Source organism: Pseudopodoces humilis, chromosome 33 (assembly GCF_049639895.1).
Source record: "Pseudopodoces humilis isolate 2021_Gansu_Grassland_sample_001 chromosome 33, ASM4963989v1, whole genome shotgun sequence".
Lineage (NCBI taxonomy): Eukaryota > Metazoa > Chordata > Aves > Passeriformes > Paridae > Pseudopodoces > Pseudopodoces humilis.
Genome location: NC_142232.1, coordinates 2,014,466 through 2,030,666, shown reverse-complemented (window position 1 = coordinate 2,030,666; position 16,201 = coordinate 2,014,466). Strand labels below are relative to the sequence as shown.

Sequence of the window (16,201 nt, the reverse complement as noted above, 5' to 3'; positions counted from 1 at the left end):
AGGAGTGGGTGTGGAATTTTGGGGAATTCACGGAATTCCCAAAATCCCGTTTTTCCTCCAATTCCTGGCAGATGGGGCAGTGGAGCCGCCTGGAGCTGGCGCTGGGGGCGCTGTTCCTGGTGGCAGTGGCCGTGGCCGGAGTGCTGCTGGGCATCCTGGGGACGTGGGACCCCAAATCCCGGGAAACCCGTGAGCGATTTTGGGGGAAAAACCGGGGATTTGGGAAAAAAGGGGACTTTTTGGGGGGAAAGCCACGGATTTTTTTGGGGAAAAGTGGGGATTTGAGGGGAAAAATGGGAATTTTGGGGTGAAACAGGGATCCGGGGGGAAGAGCTGGGGATTTTTGGAAAGATTTGGAGGTGCAGGAGGAAAGGGAGTGAATAAAAGTTAGTGGGGAAAAATTAAAGTTCGTTTGCTTTCTGAAACTTTTTTTAGGTTAAAATTTCAATGTAATGTAAAAGAAATACTAAATATTACAATAAGTAGTTATTTTATAATAATATTTTATATATTGATATAATTTATATCTTTATATAAGTGTATTTTATTTTTATTACTATATTATTTAAAATTTGGTTGTAATTTTTGCACCTGTAGTTTAATTCCTTTAAATTAAAATTTAAAATTAAATTAATAATTTATTTTCTATTATTTTTATTTTTACAGTTTTAGTTTAATTTTATTTTAATGTATTTTTCATTTCTATATTTTATTGTTTTTTAAATTATTTTGACTTTTATTTCTCTTTTTTTTAACTTCAATTTTTTTATTTCCGTTTCCCCTTAGTTTTAGCCAGTTTAATTTCTATTTCAAATTTATTTGAATTTTAATTGTTTTGATTTTCATTATTTTGATTTAATTATAATTTTTATTATTTTAATATTTATTTCTCATTTATTTGAATTTCAATTATTCTGATTTTTGTTTCATGTTACTCAATTTTAGTTGAGTTTCACTTCATGTTAATTTTAATTTCAATTATTCTTACTTCTCATTAATTTTTATTTTCATTATTTTAATTTCATTATTTTAATTTTCATTTTCTAGTCCCACTTTCAATTTAAATTTAATTTTTAATTAATTCTTTATTCCCACTCTAGGTTTTTCCCCTCAGTGCCCAAATGTATCCCTGGCTGAGCGCCTCGACTGCATCCCTGACCATGCAGCCACCAAGGTCTGGACAAAAATTCCCCATATTCCAGCCCAAAACCCTTTTTCGACCCCAAAATCTACATTTTCAACTTCAGAATCCCCTTTTCCCACCCCAGATTCTGATTTTCCACTAAAATCCTCATTTTTCTATTCCAAATCCCGAATTTTCAATCCCAAAATTCCTGATTTTCCACTCAAAATTCCATTTACAATCCCAAAATCCCCCATTCCCGCCCAAAATTCCTCCTTTCCAACCCAAATCCCCAAATTTTAAACTAAAACCCCCCTTTTCCTCCCCAAAACTCCCAATTTTCCACTCAAAATTCTCCTTTTAATCCCCAAAATTCCTGATTTTCCACCCCAATTTCCCCATTTGAGCCTAAATTAAAACAGGGAGTGATGAAAATTTCAAAATTTCCCATCAAAAATTGTGTGAAAAATCCAAATTTTGTGCATTTTTTTCTGGATGAAGAACGGAAGACAAAAAAATTTTAATTTTTAATTAATATAATTTCAATATTTCATTATATTATTTATTGACATTTGTTATTCAAATAAAATATTTTAAATATTTGATTAATTTAAATGTATTTAATCAAGACATTTTAATATTTAATAAATACTTGTTAAATTTTTAATTACTGTTATTCTATTACTTAATTGATACCGTTCTAATATTTAAACAAGAAAAGAGTAATGTTTGATTAGAATAATTTGAATAATTAATCAACAGCATAAAAATCCTTAATTGTCATTCCAGTATTTCAATTATGTAATTCTAATATTTAATTATAATTGTAATAACTTTAAAATGTTATTAAGCACAATTTTAATATTTAATTGTTCTCATTTTAATCTTTGATTATTGGGGAATTGTGGGAAATTTTAGGGCTGGGATTTAGGGGATTTCAGGGAATTTTGGGGCTGGGAATTGGGGGATTTTAGGGCTGGGAATTGTAGGGGTTTGGGGAAATATTAGGATGGGCATTTGTGGGATTTTGTGGAATTTTAGGGCTGGGAATTGGGGGAGTTTTAGGGCTGGGACCGGGCGGATTTCAGGGGGTTTTGGGGCTGGGAATTTGGAGGAATTTAGGGCTGGGAATTGGTAATTTGGAGGAATTTTGGGGCTCGGAATTGGGGGGTTTAGGGGGATGGGAACTAGAGGAATTTGTGGGATTTGGGGGAAATTCAGGCAGTTTTGGGGCTGGGAATTGTGAGAATTTTTGAAGTGAGAATTGGGGGATTTAGAGCTGGAAATCTGGGGGATTTTGGGCAATTTTAGGGGTGGGACTTGAGGGGGTTGGAGGAATTTTAGGGCTTGAAATTTGTGTTTGAGATTTGGGGGATTTGGGGTTGAGGAGTGGGGGATTTTGTAGAATCTTGGGGCTGGGAATTGGGGAAATTTTAGGGAGCTCCAGGGCTGGGAATTGGGTTTTTGGGGGCTGGGAATTGGGGGAATTCCAGGGAATTCCAGGGGAATTTCAGGGCAGTTTAAGTCATGGCCAAGGTGGGTGGGGCTCGTTGATAAAAACATTAAATTTTATGGGAGAGGGTACAAATTCCTGGACTTTGCCTGGGAGGGGCCAGGAGCAGAAAAAGGAGCAGAGATAAAATTTATAAATCAAAGTTTAAAGATAAAATTCACAAATTATGATTTACAAATCAAAGTTCAAAGATCAAAGTATATGGATAAATGTATGTAAATACATAATTATGTTTGTATTTAAAGAATTTGTGTAAATCGAGTATTTGGAGAGATTTGATTTTTAGTTCTATTTTTATTTATAAAATATTCTCTTTTATTTATTTTGAACAAATATAAAAATCAAATAAACATAATTGATTTTGATTTATGGAGTAGTCAATTTTATATATTTGAATTTAATATAAAAATAAATAGAATTTATTTTTATTTTTATTTTTATTTTTATTTATAGAATATCCTACTTTATTTCTTTCCAGTAAATATAAAAACAAATAGAATTTATTATTATTTTTATCTTTAATATTTATATTTTTATTTCTATTTCTATTTTTGGAATACTGGAGATTTCTTTTAAATAGACCTAAAAATAATTTCTTTTTATAGTGCAAATTGATTCATTTATTGAGATATTATGGGTAAATGTGGATGAATTTGAATTAATTTATTAACAATGCAATTATTAATGTAATTAATAAAGTATAATTTATCATTAAATTAATTATATATTTTTTAACACACAATAATACCTTCCAAAATTTTTCTAATTCTTTCCAAGCTCTTTCCATCTATTTATAAATTTTTTCTAAATTGTTCCAATTTTTTTTTCTATATTTTAAAAAATTCTTCCCGAACTTTTTCTGGTTTTCTTTTCTCAATTCTGCCCAAAATCGGGGTTTTTTTCCCCAGAGTCTGTGTGAACGGCGCGGCTGCTGCTGGAGCCCGCTCAGCGAGCCCGGGGTGCCCTGGTGTTTCTTCTCCTCTGAGCACGGCTACCGGCTGGAGAGCGGCCCCCACACCACGAGCCAGGGTAGGGCTGGCTGCAGCATCCCCCGTTCAACTCCTGCCATTCAATCCCTTCCAGCCACCTTAATTTCGTGTTATTTAATGTATTATTAAAAAATTAATTTAATTTGATTTACTTTTTAGTTTGTGTCGAAGTTAATTCCTTTTTCTATTAATTTCATTTTTAACTTAATTTTAAATTTCATTATTAATTTCATTTCAAATTCCATTTCATTTTTTATTAATTAAATGTCAGTTTAATTTAATTTATTGTAAATTTATTTTGATTTAAATTACTTTGCTTTTAATTTCTTATTTAATTTGTGTTATATTTGAACTGAATTGAATTGAATTTAATTTTAAATTTAATTTTAAATATAATTACTACTAAATTTAAGTTTAAGCTAATTTTAATGTAATTTGATTTAATTTTAATTTTATTTTATTTTCAAATTAATTTTTCCTCATATAATTTTTCATTTTATTTTTAATTCTCTTTAATTTTTAATTAATTTAATTCAATGAAAATTTAATTGAATGTAAATTAATTTTAGTTTAATGTAGTTTAGTTGAATTTTAATTTAATTTCTTATTTAATTTTTGTTAAATTGTAATTCAAATCGTTTTAACTCATTTAATTTAAAATTTAAACATTACTAAATTTTTGTTTAATCTAATTTTAATGTAACTTAATTTAAATTTATTTTGGCTTAATTCATTTTAGTTTAATTTTAATTTAATTTCTTATTTACTTTTTAATTAAATTGTAATTTAACTTAATTTGACTCAATTTAACTTTTTATGTTAATTTATTTTTCTATTTCATTTCGAATTCCATTTCATTTTTAATTAATTTAATGTATGTTTATTTTAAATGAATGTAAATTTATGTTACTTTAATTTATTTTAGTTTAATTTTAATTTCTTATTTAATTTTATTAAATTGAAATTTAATCCAGTTTAATTTTAAATTTAATTATTTTTAAAATTCAGTTTAATTTAATTTTAACATAATATAATTTAATTTAAGTAATTTTGATTTAGTTAAGTTTAATTCTAATTTAAGTTAAATTTAATTTTAAGCCTTAATATAATTTTCAATTAAATTTTACTTAATCTTTAATTTATATGATTTTTTTTGTTTGGTTTAATTTTCTAGTTCATATTTATTAAATTGTAATGAAATTAATTTAAATTAAATTTATTTTATTTTAGAATTTAGTTCTTATTAAATTAAAGTATTTAATTTAAATTATTTTCATTTGCTTTATTTTATGCTTTTAATTTTCATATTATATTTTTTGTTTTATTTAATTCAGTTTTACTTATTATATCGTCCTTTATTTAGCTGTGTTCTTTATTATTTTATTTTGCTGCATTTTATTTTCACTTTATTTTGTTTAATTCAATTAAGTTTTTATTATATTTTATTTCACCTTATTTTATTTTTTTATTTTATTTTATTGTTATATTTTGTTCTGTTTTGTTTTATTGTATTGTGTTGTATTCTACTTTTTTCTACTTTATTTTTTCTTTCATTTTTCAGTATTTAACTTAACAACTTTGCTGTATGTTATTTTATTTCATTGTATTTCATTTTGATTCAATAAAATAAAATTAACATCATAATAAAATACCATAAAAATTAAATACAATAGTTTAAATAAAATAATTAAAATAAAATAAAATTTTAAAAGAAAATAAAAATAAAATAGAATAGAATCAAATCAAACCAAATGTAAAGAAAATTCAAAAATTAAATTAAATAGAATAAACCATGAAATGAAATCTTTAAAAATTTAATTTAAAAAATGAGTAGAATATAATAAAATTAAAATAGAATAAGATATGAAATTAAATTGAGTTTAAAAATTTAAATAAAACAAAATTTAAAAATTAAAATAAAAATAGAATAAAAATTAAATAAAATTTAAAAAATAAAATAAGGTTTAAAAATAAAAATGGTAAATAATAGAAAAAATACAATAAATAAGAAATAGAAAAAATAGAATAAAATAAAATAGAGTAAGGAATGGGATGGGATGGGATGGGATGGGATGGGATGGGATGGGATGGGATGGGATGGGATGGGATGGGATGGGATGGGATGGGATGGGATGGGATGGGATGGGATGGGATGGGATGGGATGGGATGGGATGGGATGGGATGGGATGGGATGGATTCCAATTCTCTGAAATTGCCGATTCCCGCAGGCCTCGAGGTGCTCCTGCGCCGGCTCCCGTCCCCGTCACTCTTCGGGGCAGCCGCGGACCTCGTGCGGCTCCGGGCGCAGTTCCAGAGCTCCGCGCGGCTCCGCCTGCAGGTGCAGCCCGGGGGAAACTGCCTGGGAAAAGGGAAAATTCCGTGGAAATTCCCCAGTCTGGGCGTGTTTTCCGCGCAGCGCATTCCAATCACTTTGTGGTTTGTGGGAAATTCAGGGCTTGGGGCACAGGGGTTGGGGAAATACTGGAAAATCCCGGGATTTGGGGTGGCACAGATTGGGATTTGTTTAAATTTGGCTCTTCACTGTCTTCGAATATAGTGTTTTGGGTTTTTTGGTGGGGTTTTCATACTTTTTCCTTTTTTCTCTCTCAATTTTGTCTAACTATTTTTTCTCTTTATATTTTTTCTTTATTCCTTTTCCCCTTATTTCCTTTATTTTTTCCCCCTTTCCCCCCTTTTTCTGCTTTTCCTATTCCCTTTTTCCCTGCTTTTTGCTTTTTCCCATTTAATTTTTCATTTTCAAATATTTTTATATCTTTTTAAAGCTTTCCTTTCCGCTTTTTTCTCACGCCCCCTTTCCCATTTTGATTTTGATTTCCCTTTCTATTTTGAGTTTTCCTGGGTTTCTTTTTCCTTTTTTTCTTCTTCTTTCTTTCCTCCTCTTTTTTAAAAATTTAATTTTCCCTTTACCTCCCTTTCTTCTTTCCGTGGATATATAAAAATATTTTCCTACTTTTTTTTTTCTTTCTTTTTACTTTTTTTTTTCTTTTTTTTTTTTAGATCGTGTCACCTTTTAATCCGTTTCTTGGGTTTTTTTCCTGGTTTCTATTATCTTTTGTTGAGTTTCCTTCTTTTCTTTTTTCTTTCCTTTTCTCCCCTTTCCCCCTCTTTTTTCCTCCTTTTAAAATTAACCCTTTTTACTCCCTCCGCCCTCTTTTTCCCTCTTCTCCATCCATTTTTCCTCTTCCTTCTTTTCCCTCCCTTTTTTCTTCTTTTTTGCATTTTTCTCCCTTTCCCCCTTATTTTTCTCCCTTTATTTACTGCCTCCTTTTCCCCTCTTTCCTTCCTTTTTCCTCCTTTTTTCCTTTCTACTTCTATTTTTTCTCAATTTTTTTCCCTTTTAAAATTACTTCTTTTCCTTTTCTCCCCTTTCCTTTTGTTATTTTCCCTTTATTCTCCCTTCATTTATTTAATTTCTTTCCCGTTTTACCCTTTATTCATTTCTGTTTATTTTCCTTTTAAAATTTTTTTTCTTTTTTTCCCTTTTCCTTTTTTCTGTCACCTTTATTTTCCTTTGAAAAGGAAATGGAGTTTCCTTTATTTATTTTGATTTTTTCCTTTTCTCCTTTTCCTTTTTTAATTTCCCAGTTTTTCATTTCTCCTCCTTTCTCCCTTTTCCGTTTTTTATTTCCCTGTTATTTCCCCTTTCCAATTTTTTCCTTCTTCAATTTCCAATTTCCCCCCTTTTAAATTTTATTTTTTTTCCCTTTTCCTTTTCTTATTTCCTCTTTATTTCCCTTTTTCCACTTCAATTTCACTTATATTTCCTTATTTTAAATTTTCCCAAATTTCTTCTTCTCTTCTCTTTTCATTTATTAATGTTCCCTTCCCCCTTTTTAAAATTTCTTTCCTTTTTCCTTTTTTATTTCCATTTTATTTTCCTTTTCCCGTTTTTATTTCCCCTTTTTCCCCCTTTTCCTTTTATATTCTCCAATTAGTTAATTTCCTTTTCTCCCTTTTCCTTTTCCCCCTTTATATCCCTTTTTTCCCATTTCTTTTATCCCCACCCCTCTGAGCCCAAATTTCCAATCTCAAAACCTATCATTTCCACCCCCAAAAGATAATCCCCAAATTCCCATTTTTCCCCTTTTTTCTGCAGTTCACCGACCCCGAAAAGCAGCAGTTTGAGGTCCCCCACGACCACATTGGGCCCTTTTCTGGCCCCGCTGCCTCTGACCCCAAATATCTGCTGAAATTCCAGGAAAATCCCTTTGGGATCCAGGTTATCCGAGCCAGCACCGGCAAAGTCATGTGAGCAAATTTCCCAGGTTTTGCCTCAAAAAATTCCTGCCTTGGGCTGGATTTATAAGCTTTAATCGTTAAATTGTCCTTTTCCCTGCTTTTTGGGGGGGCTTTTTTGCTCCCTAAAAAGGCAAATTTGTCATCAGGAAGGGCTGAGCCAATGGGACAATTCTGAATTAATCTGGGATAAATGCTGGGAAATTCCAAATTAATCTGGGATAAATATCAGGATTTCTTTGAAATACTAAAAAATTTATTGAATTCTCCTTTGTTTTTTAGTTAATTTGGGGAAAAGAATTTTCAGATTTGGGAATTCCTTTAATTTTCCTTTTTAATTTTAAGTTTTTATTTCATTTTCTTTGGTAACTGATTTATTTTTAATTTTAATTTTATTTAAATTGGAAAAATCCAATGCTGGGATCTACTTGAAACCCTGGAAATTTGTCTTAATTTTCCATTAATTAGACTTCAATTTAATTTGGGGAAAGTATTTTTGGGGATCTAAAAATTGATTAAATTTTCCTTCAATTTTTATTGAATTTGGAAAAATTAATTCTGGGATTTTTTTAAATGTTAGAAAATTATTTTAAATTTCATTTAAAAATATTTAATTTTGGGAAATAAAGTTGGAATATGAAAAATGAATTTTTCGTGGTTTTTCTTTAATTTAGAAAAAAAAATTTGGGATCACTTTTGAAAAAGTTTCTTAGAAAATTTCCAAATTTTTCTTCAGTTTTTATTTAACTTGGAAATTAATTTAATTTTCTTTTTTTTTAATTTAGAAAATTAGAGTTTTTTAAACCACCAACACATGCCTTAATTTTTCCTTTGGTTTATTTAATTCAGGAAAAATTATTTTGGGATTTAAAAATTCCTTAAATTTTGCTTTGGTTTTATTTAATTTTGGGGAATTAATGTCGGGATCAGAAAATTGCTTCGATTTTGCATCAATTTTTTTATTTAATTTAGACAAAAATTCTATTTGGAGCTGAAAATTGCATAAAGTATAGCAGTTTTTATTTAATTTGGAAAAAATAAGTCTGGGATTGTTTTGAAAACTTCCCTAGAAAATTGATAAAGTTTTCCTTTCGTTTTTTTCAGTTTCGGGAATATACTCCTAGGATCATTCAAAGAATTTCCAAAGTTGTTTTTCCAAATTAAATAAAAACTGGAGGAAAATTGGAGCAATTTTCAGATTCCAATATTATTTTCCCCACATTAAATGAAAGCTGAAGGAAAGTTTGGACTGTGTTTGGAGGAAGATTTTTTAAGTAAGTCCCAATTTTTTAAATGCAATAAAAACTAAAAGGAAATTTACAAAATTTTTTTTAAAAATTATCCCAGAATTATTTTTCAAAATTAAATAGAAACTGAAAGAACATTTAGGGAAAGTTTCAAGAGAAGTTTTTCAAATGGATCCCAAAAGTGTTTTCTGAAAATAAATAAAAACAGAATGAAAATTTGTGCATTTTTTTCTGCTCCAAACAGTATTTTCTCCAATTATAACTTAATTTCCAATTTTAAATTAAAATTTTAAATTTTGAGTTTGAAGTTCTAGGTTTTAAATTTTTAAGTTTTAAATTTCTGATTTTAAGGTTAAACTTTTAAATGGTAGGTTTTAATTATTAAATTTTAAGGTTTAAGGTTTAAGTTTAAAATTTTCTATTTTTGTTTGTCTTGAACCTTAAATTCCCGATTTTAACTTCAAATCTTACATTTTCAGCTTTAGGCATTTAGTTAAATATTATCTAAGTTTCAAATTTTTTATTTTAAACTTGAAAATTCAAATTTTAAATTTCAAGTCTTAGATTTTAAATTTTAGATTTCAGATTTGACAATCAAAAATTTAAATTTAAAATCTTAGATTTTCTATTGGATATTTATGTTTGAGGTATTTTACATTTCAATTTTCAATTTTAGATTTTATTTTCTAATTTGTTTTCATTTTCATTTCACAATTCTTCGTTTCAAATGCTTAATACCTAAATTTTAAATTTTTTGCATTACAAATTTCAATTTTTTTCACCCCAGATTCGACACCACCATCGGCCCCTTGGTGTTTTCCGAGCAATTCCTGCAGATTTCCACCCGAATTCCCAGCTCCAACGTCTATGGCCTGGGGGAGCATCTCCACCGGAGCTTCCGGCACGATCTGCACTGGAAAACCTGGCCCCTCTTCAGCCGCCACGCCGCCCCCTCTGCTGTGAGGCTTTGGGCTCATCTCCCCGCTTTTGGGGCAAATTTGGCCTTTGGGATTTCTATTTCCATTAAAAATTTGCAAAAATTTAAGGTTTTGATGGGTGAAATTCTCATTGGAATGAGGTTTTTCTGGATTGTTTGGAATTTGTTTGCAGAGCCGGAAGGCATGTGAGAATTTTTAAACTGAAATTTGACATGAAATGGTGATTTTAATGTTTAGAGTTCAAAGTTTAAAGATTGAACTTCAAATTTTAAAAGTTAAAGTTTAATGCTTGAAATTTAAAATTTATAATTGGTTTTTGAAATGTTAAATTTAAAATTTAAAGTTTAAGGTTTAAAATTTAGTTTAAAATTAAATTTAAAAAGTTAAATTTCATTTTAAATTTTTAATTAATTTAATTAAAAACTTACAATTGAAACTTAAAAGAATAAATTAAAATTTAAAAATCTAAGTTTTAGTTTAAAATTTAAGTTTAAATTTGGACATTAAATGATAGTGGATTTGAAATTAAAAATGCAGTATTTAATTTTTAAAGTCATAGTTTAAAGTTTAAAATTCAAATAAAAATGTCAAAGATCAAGACAGAAAATTTTAATTTTTCAAATTTCATTTTAAAAATTAAAGTTTAAATTTGATGATTAGACAATTATGTTGCAAAAATGAAGAATTAAAAAGAAAATGGGAGTGAGATAAAGGAAAAAATCAAATGGGAGTGAAGAAAGGAAAAGACCAAGTGGAAGTGAAGCAAAGAAAATTCCAAGTATCAATAAAAAGGAGAAATGGAGGGAAAATTGACATGACTAGATATAAAATGAAAATATTGGGAAATAAAATAAAATTCATGAAAATTATTTAAAATTAAATTTCAATTATAATAAAAATAAAATTTAAATAGAAAAATAAATATAGAATGAAAAATAAATAAAAAATTAAATCTATAAATGAAAACTAAACTTCATAAATTAAACTAAGGTTAAAATTGTAAAAATTAAAATTAAATTAATCAAATTAAAGTTTTGAAAATCAATTTCAAAAAGAAATAAAAATGCAAATAAAATTTAAGAATTGAAATAAAATTTAAGTTCATTAAATAAAAAGTAAATTGAAGATTGAAAATAAAAAACAACATGGAAATTAATATAAAACTAAAGGTTAGGATAAAATGTAAACCTGAATTCCAAAGAAAAACCCCTAAAATCACCTTAGAAAATCTGAGATTTTTAATCAGCCTTTGATGCTTCTCATTTCCCACCCCCTTTTTTTTTTTCTGCATTCCCAAATCCAAATTTTTCGGGGGATTTTGCAGGAAGACCTGACATGTTCCTAAAGAAAGGACTTTTAATACTTTTTATGCTAAATTTTGAAGCTTAATTATTTTTTTAAGTAAAAAAAAGTAAATTTATTTTGTTATTATTTTAGATAAAAATTAAGTGAAATTGGGAAGAATTTGGGGTTTTTTCTCCAAAATCCCCAATTTTTGGGGGAGATTTCCCCAACTTTCTGCTTTAAGGTGATTTGAAACACTTGAAAATATTTTAAATAAAAGCAGAAATTTAAAAGATAATGCTATAATTGATAATTTTGATGTTTCCCCTATGGTGGTTGATTTTTGAAGTGTTTGTAATTATTATTTTTTTTAATTTTAATGATTTTCTCCATTTTTTGTCAGAGTGTGGAGAACTTGGCCGGAGGTACATACATTTTTCCTCTGTTTGGAAGACAATTCTGGAGCTTCCATGGGTGTTTTCCTGATGAACAGCAATGCCATGGGTGAGGAAATTCCAAATAATGCCAAAAATACTAAAAATATTATAAAATATTTATTTAAATATTATTTTTCTAGAAAATATTAATTTTTTTAAATTCTTGCAAAATGTTTACTTTTTTAAAATATTACCTTTCACAAAATTTTAATGTTTGAATAAAATATATTTATTAAAATTTAAATAATTTTATACATTTATAAATTATTATTGTTTACATAATAAAAATATAAAAATCAATACATTTATTTTTATGTTTATGAAAGTAAAATGTCCTCTGTATTTCTAAATATAAAAATAATACTAATTTTTAATATTTATTTAATTTTTATCAAATATAAAAACATAATTTGTTACTGTTCAAGACAATTTGGGGGGAAAAAATTCAAATTTCAGCCAAAATTGGAAATAAAATCCCTGAATTGGCCTAAAATCTGTGTGAATGTGTTTGGGTGTTATTAAATTAATTATCTGAATAATTAATTGAAATTATTTAATTCAATTATTGCATTTATTGACTGAATGGATTAATTGAAGGAATTTAATTGAAATTAAAATTTAAAAACTTAATTTAAAAATTAAGACAAAGTTTTTTATTTAAATTATTTAACTCTGTTAAAATAAAATTAATAAAAACTTAAATTATTCAATTTAAATTATTTCCATTATATTAATTGGCTGAGTGGATTAAATTAATTTAATTTTATTTATTGAATTCAAATTGCAGATTTAGTTACTTGATAATTTGATTAAGTGGTAATTTATTAAATAATTTAAGTCAGTGATAATCTTATTCAGTGATAATTTAAGTGAATTTATTGAGTGATAATTTATTCATTGATATTTTAATCCTTTAAGCACTAAATTCAAACCATCAATTTAATTAATTAATTATTAATTAAATAAAATTAATAAAATAAAATTATTGCGACCAAATCCTGCCTTCTTGTTCCCCTTCCCTTTTTGGGGCTATAAATGAGTGAAAATCAGCATTTCTTAAGGAAAAAAAAAAAAACTGAAAAAAATTCAAAATTTCAAATTCTGGGATGCCTTTAAATTTCCATCAAAATTTGGGGGCATTTGGGCAAATGTCCTGATGCAACACTGGTAACTGGGTTCTTTTCCCCAGGACTGAAAGTGACGAGACAGAGGCTGTTTCTTGTGTTCAGACTTGGTTGTTTATTCTTCTTTTCTCTGCATTACATGTATACAGGGTACAAGGAGCTACGTGCACCAAGATAGAAAGGTGCAAAATGGCTAACAAAGAACTTTCCCAAGGTCTTTTATATGTTCATTTATCCATTTAACAAATGCTAAGTAAATTATTTTTCTTAGTGATCCAATGACCCAACACCTGTGTGCTGCACTGCTGCATTCTCTATCCAGTCACTTATTACTACCCAAAAACCTCGAGAAGAAGATGAAGAAAGAAACAAGAGGCAACACCCTAAATCCTCTATCTTGTCTTTTGTTTTCTAAAAGGGCTTAAACCTTAAACTTCACCTTTTTCACCTCGTGACTTAAGAAAACTCTCTAACACGCTCACACTCCTAGTTTTTCTATTTAAAAGTTATTTCCATGGTGTTATATGAAATTCAGTGCTTTCTTGGAAGTCAGAGCCAGGTATTGGAGATAAGGGCACACTCTCTGTGCCTCTCTGACTGCAAAAGGCATATTCTTCTGTTTTTGTGCCGGTAGAGGTGGCACTGACTCCGGCTCCCGCCGTCACTTTCCGGACAATTGGAGGAATCTTGGATTTTTACATCTTTTTGGGGGACACACCCGAGCAGGTGGTGCAGGAATATGTACAGGTGCAGATCTGGGGAGAATTTGGGGGATTTGAGGAATGTGGGGTGGTTTCAGGTTGAATTCTGTCTCATTAGGGACTTTTAGATTAAGTTCTTTTTCCCTTTGAACTGAAGGTTGATGAGAGGGAGGCAGTTTTCTCTCATTCGGTCTCAGTTGTTTGTTCTTTTCTTATCAGCATTACAAGGAACAAGGAGCTATGTGCACTATGATAGAAAAGGGTAAAATGGCTAACAAAGATCCTCTTCAAGGTCTTTTATATGTCCATTTACCCAATTAACAGATGCCAACTCAATTATTTTTCTTAGTGACCCAATGACCCAACACCTGTGTGCTGCACTGCGGCATTTTCTATCCAATCACTTACTACTACCCAAAAACCCCGAGGAGAAGAACATGAAGAAGAAAGAAGGGCAAGAGACAGCACCCTAAATCCTCCATCTTGTCTCCTGTTCTCTAAACTACTTTTTCACCCAGTGATTTAAAGAACTTTCTAGTCAACACACTTAGACTTTTCCTATCTAACTTTAACATTTGTTTTCATGTATCACCATGAAAACATGCTCATGAATTTCATGTTATATGAAATTCAGTGTTTCTTTGAATCCTAGAACTAAGTATTAGAAACAAGGGCACACACTCTATATCTCAGACTCCAATAGAATTCCCAATTTTTCAGGCTGCCACCACCCAAATTTGAGGTGAAATCAGCGAAATTCAGGAGTATGAGGAGTTTTTAGGTCAAATTCCCAGTTTATTTAAGCTGCTGGTGCCACCGCCTCCTGGATTTGGGTCAGAATGTTGGGATTTCGGAAGTCTGAGGTGTTTTGGGATTGAATTCCCAGTCTATCAGGCTGTCACTTCTGAAATTTGAAGTGAAATGGGGAATTTTGGGAATGTGAGGTGTTTTGGGGTTGAATTAACAGTTTATCAGCCAGCAACTGCCCAGGTTTGGGTTGGAATGTTGGGATTTCAAGGATATGAGGAAATTTTGGGTCAAATTACCAGTTTATTGGGCTGACACCTCTCAGACTTGGATTGAAATCAGGGAATTTCAGGGAAGTGAGTAATTTTGATATCTAATTCCCAGTTTATTGGGCTGCCCGCCCTCCCACCGTATTGGGCACTGGGATTCCAGCTCAGCCACCGCAGTTACGGATCCCTGGATGAGGTGAAGGCTGTGGTGGAGCGGAACCGGGCAATTGGGCTGCCCTATGTGAGTCAAAACACTACTCAAATATTTATTATTAATATTTCATTTTTATTTTCATTATAATTTTTATTGTTATTTATTATTTTATTACTATTATTATTACTATTATTATTCCCCACTATTATCCATTATTATTATCCACTATTAAATTTTATTTTTACATTTGGTATTGCATTAATTATTTTTATATTTTGTATTTATATATCATATGTATTTGTCTATTTAAGAAATCACAAATTGGCATATTCTATATATTTTATTCTATAATAACGCCATATCCCATATTTAGTCTTTATTCTGCATTATATATATATATTTTATTCTATATGGGTTTATTATTTATTCTGTACTCTACAGAATATCTAAATATAATGTGCCAAATTTTTAACTTCTGAATCCGATATAATAAAGTCCATATTCCATATTTTATTTCACAAATAATATATAACATATATATGCCTGTAGTCTATGTCAATATTATACAATGATTTCATATTAAATCTATAGTCTACATTCTATATATTATTTCTTATATAACATATATTCTCTGTTCTGAATTTTATGTTTCCTTTATAATCTGTATAACGTATATTATATAATATTCTGTATTCTATAGGATATCTATAATATAGTCTATATTTATTCTCTATCATTTATTCTGTATTCCATATAATCCACATTATACACCTATATTCTATATCCTACATTTAATATAATTAAAATATAATTTATATTTTCTATAATTAATACACATTTTATATTTAATACTATTATTAAATGCAAATTTTTAATAATATTAAAATTTATTAAATTTATATTTTATTATTTAATATAATATAATATTTATATTGATTATATAATCCATATGCTACATAAAAGACTCCAAATTATTTTACATCTTCCCCCATTTTTCTAGTAGTGGTTTCCCCATTTTGATTTCTCCCCATTCATTTCTTAATTCCCAAATTATTCCCAAATAATTTCCCTTAATTTCCCACAAAAATGAGCTCCATCCCCATCCCCAAAATCCCATTTCCATAATCCCGCAAACTTCGGAAAATCCTCTGCCCTCAACTCCAATTTTATGGTAGAAAAGAATTTTAAAAACTTAAATGTTCCCAAATCCAGTGTTGTTCAAGGAATTTTACCCCAAATCCATGTCCCCAGGATGTGCAGTACACTGACATCGATGCCATGGACGGGTGCAAGGATTTCACCTACGACAAAATCAAATTCCACGATCTTCCCAATTTCCGCAAATTCCTGAGTGCCGCTGAGCAGAAATTCGTCATTGTCCTGGTGAGGGATTTTTCCCATTTCCCATCATTTTTTG

At 29.0% G+C, this 16,201-nt stretch overlaps 1 protein-coding gene across 1 annotated transcript in view; it reads left to right on the top strand.

The window, feature by feature from the left end:
- Positions 1-16,201, top strand: part of LOC102113603 (maltase-glucoamylase) — a 75,538-nt gene that overhangs the window by 11,356 nt on the left and 47,981 nt on the right. Inside the window, 11 exon segments of the mRNA XM_088068958.1 lie at positions 72-189; positions 1,101-1,174; positions 3,545-3,665; positions 5,855-5,964; positions 7,744-7,895; positions 9,918-10,089; positions 11,756-11,776; positions 11,778-11,856; positions 13,548-13,660; positions 14,746-14,871; positions 16,036-16,167. Coding sequence (XP_087925084.1) covers positions 72-189; positions 1,101-1,174; positions 3,545-3,665; positions 5,855-5,964; positions 7,744-7,895; positions 9,918-10,089; positions 11,756-11,776; positions 11,778-11,856; positions 13,548-13,660; positions 14,746-14,871; positions 16,036-16,167 — 1,218 coding nt within the window.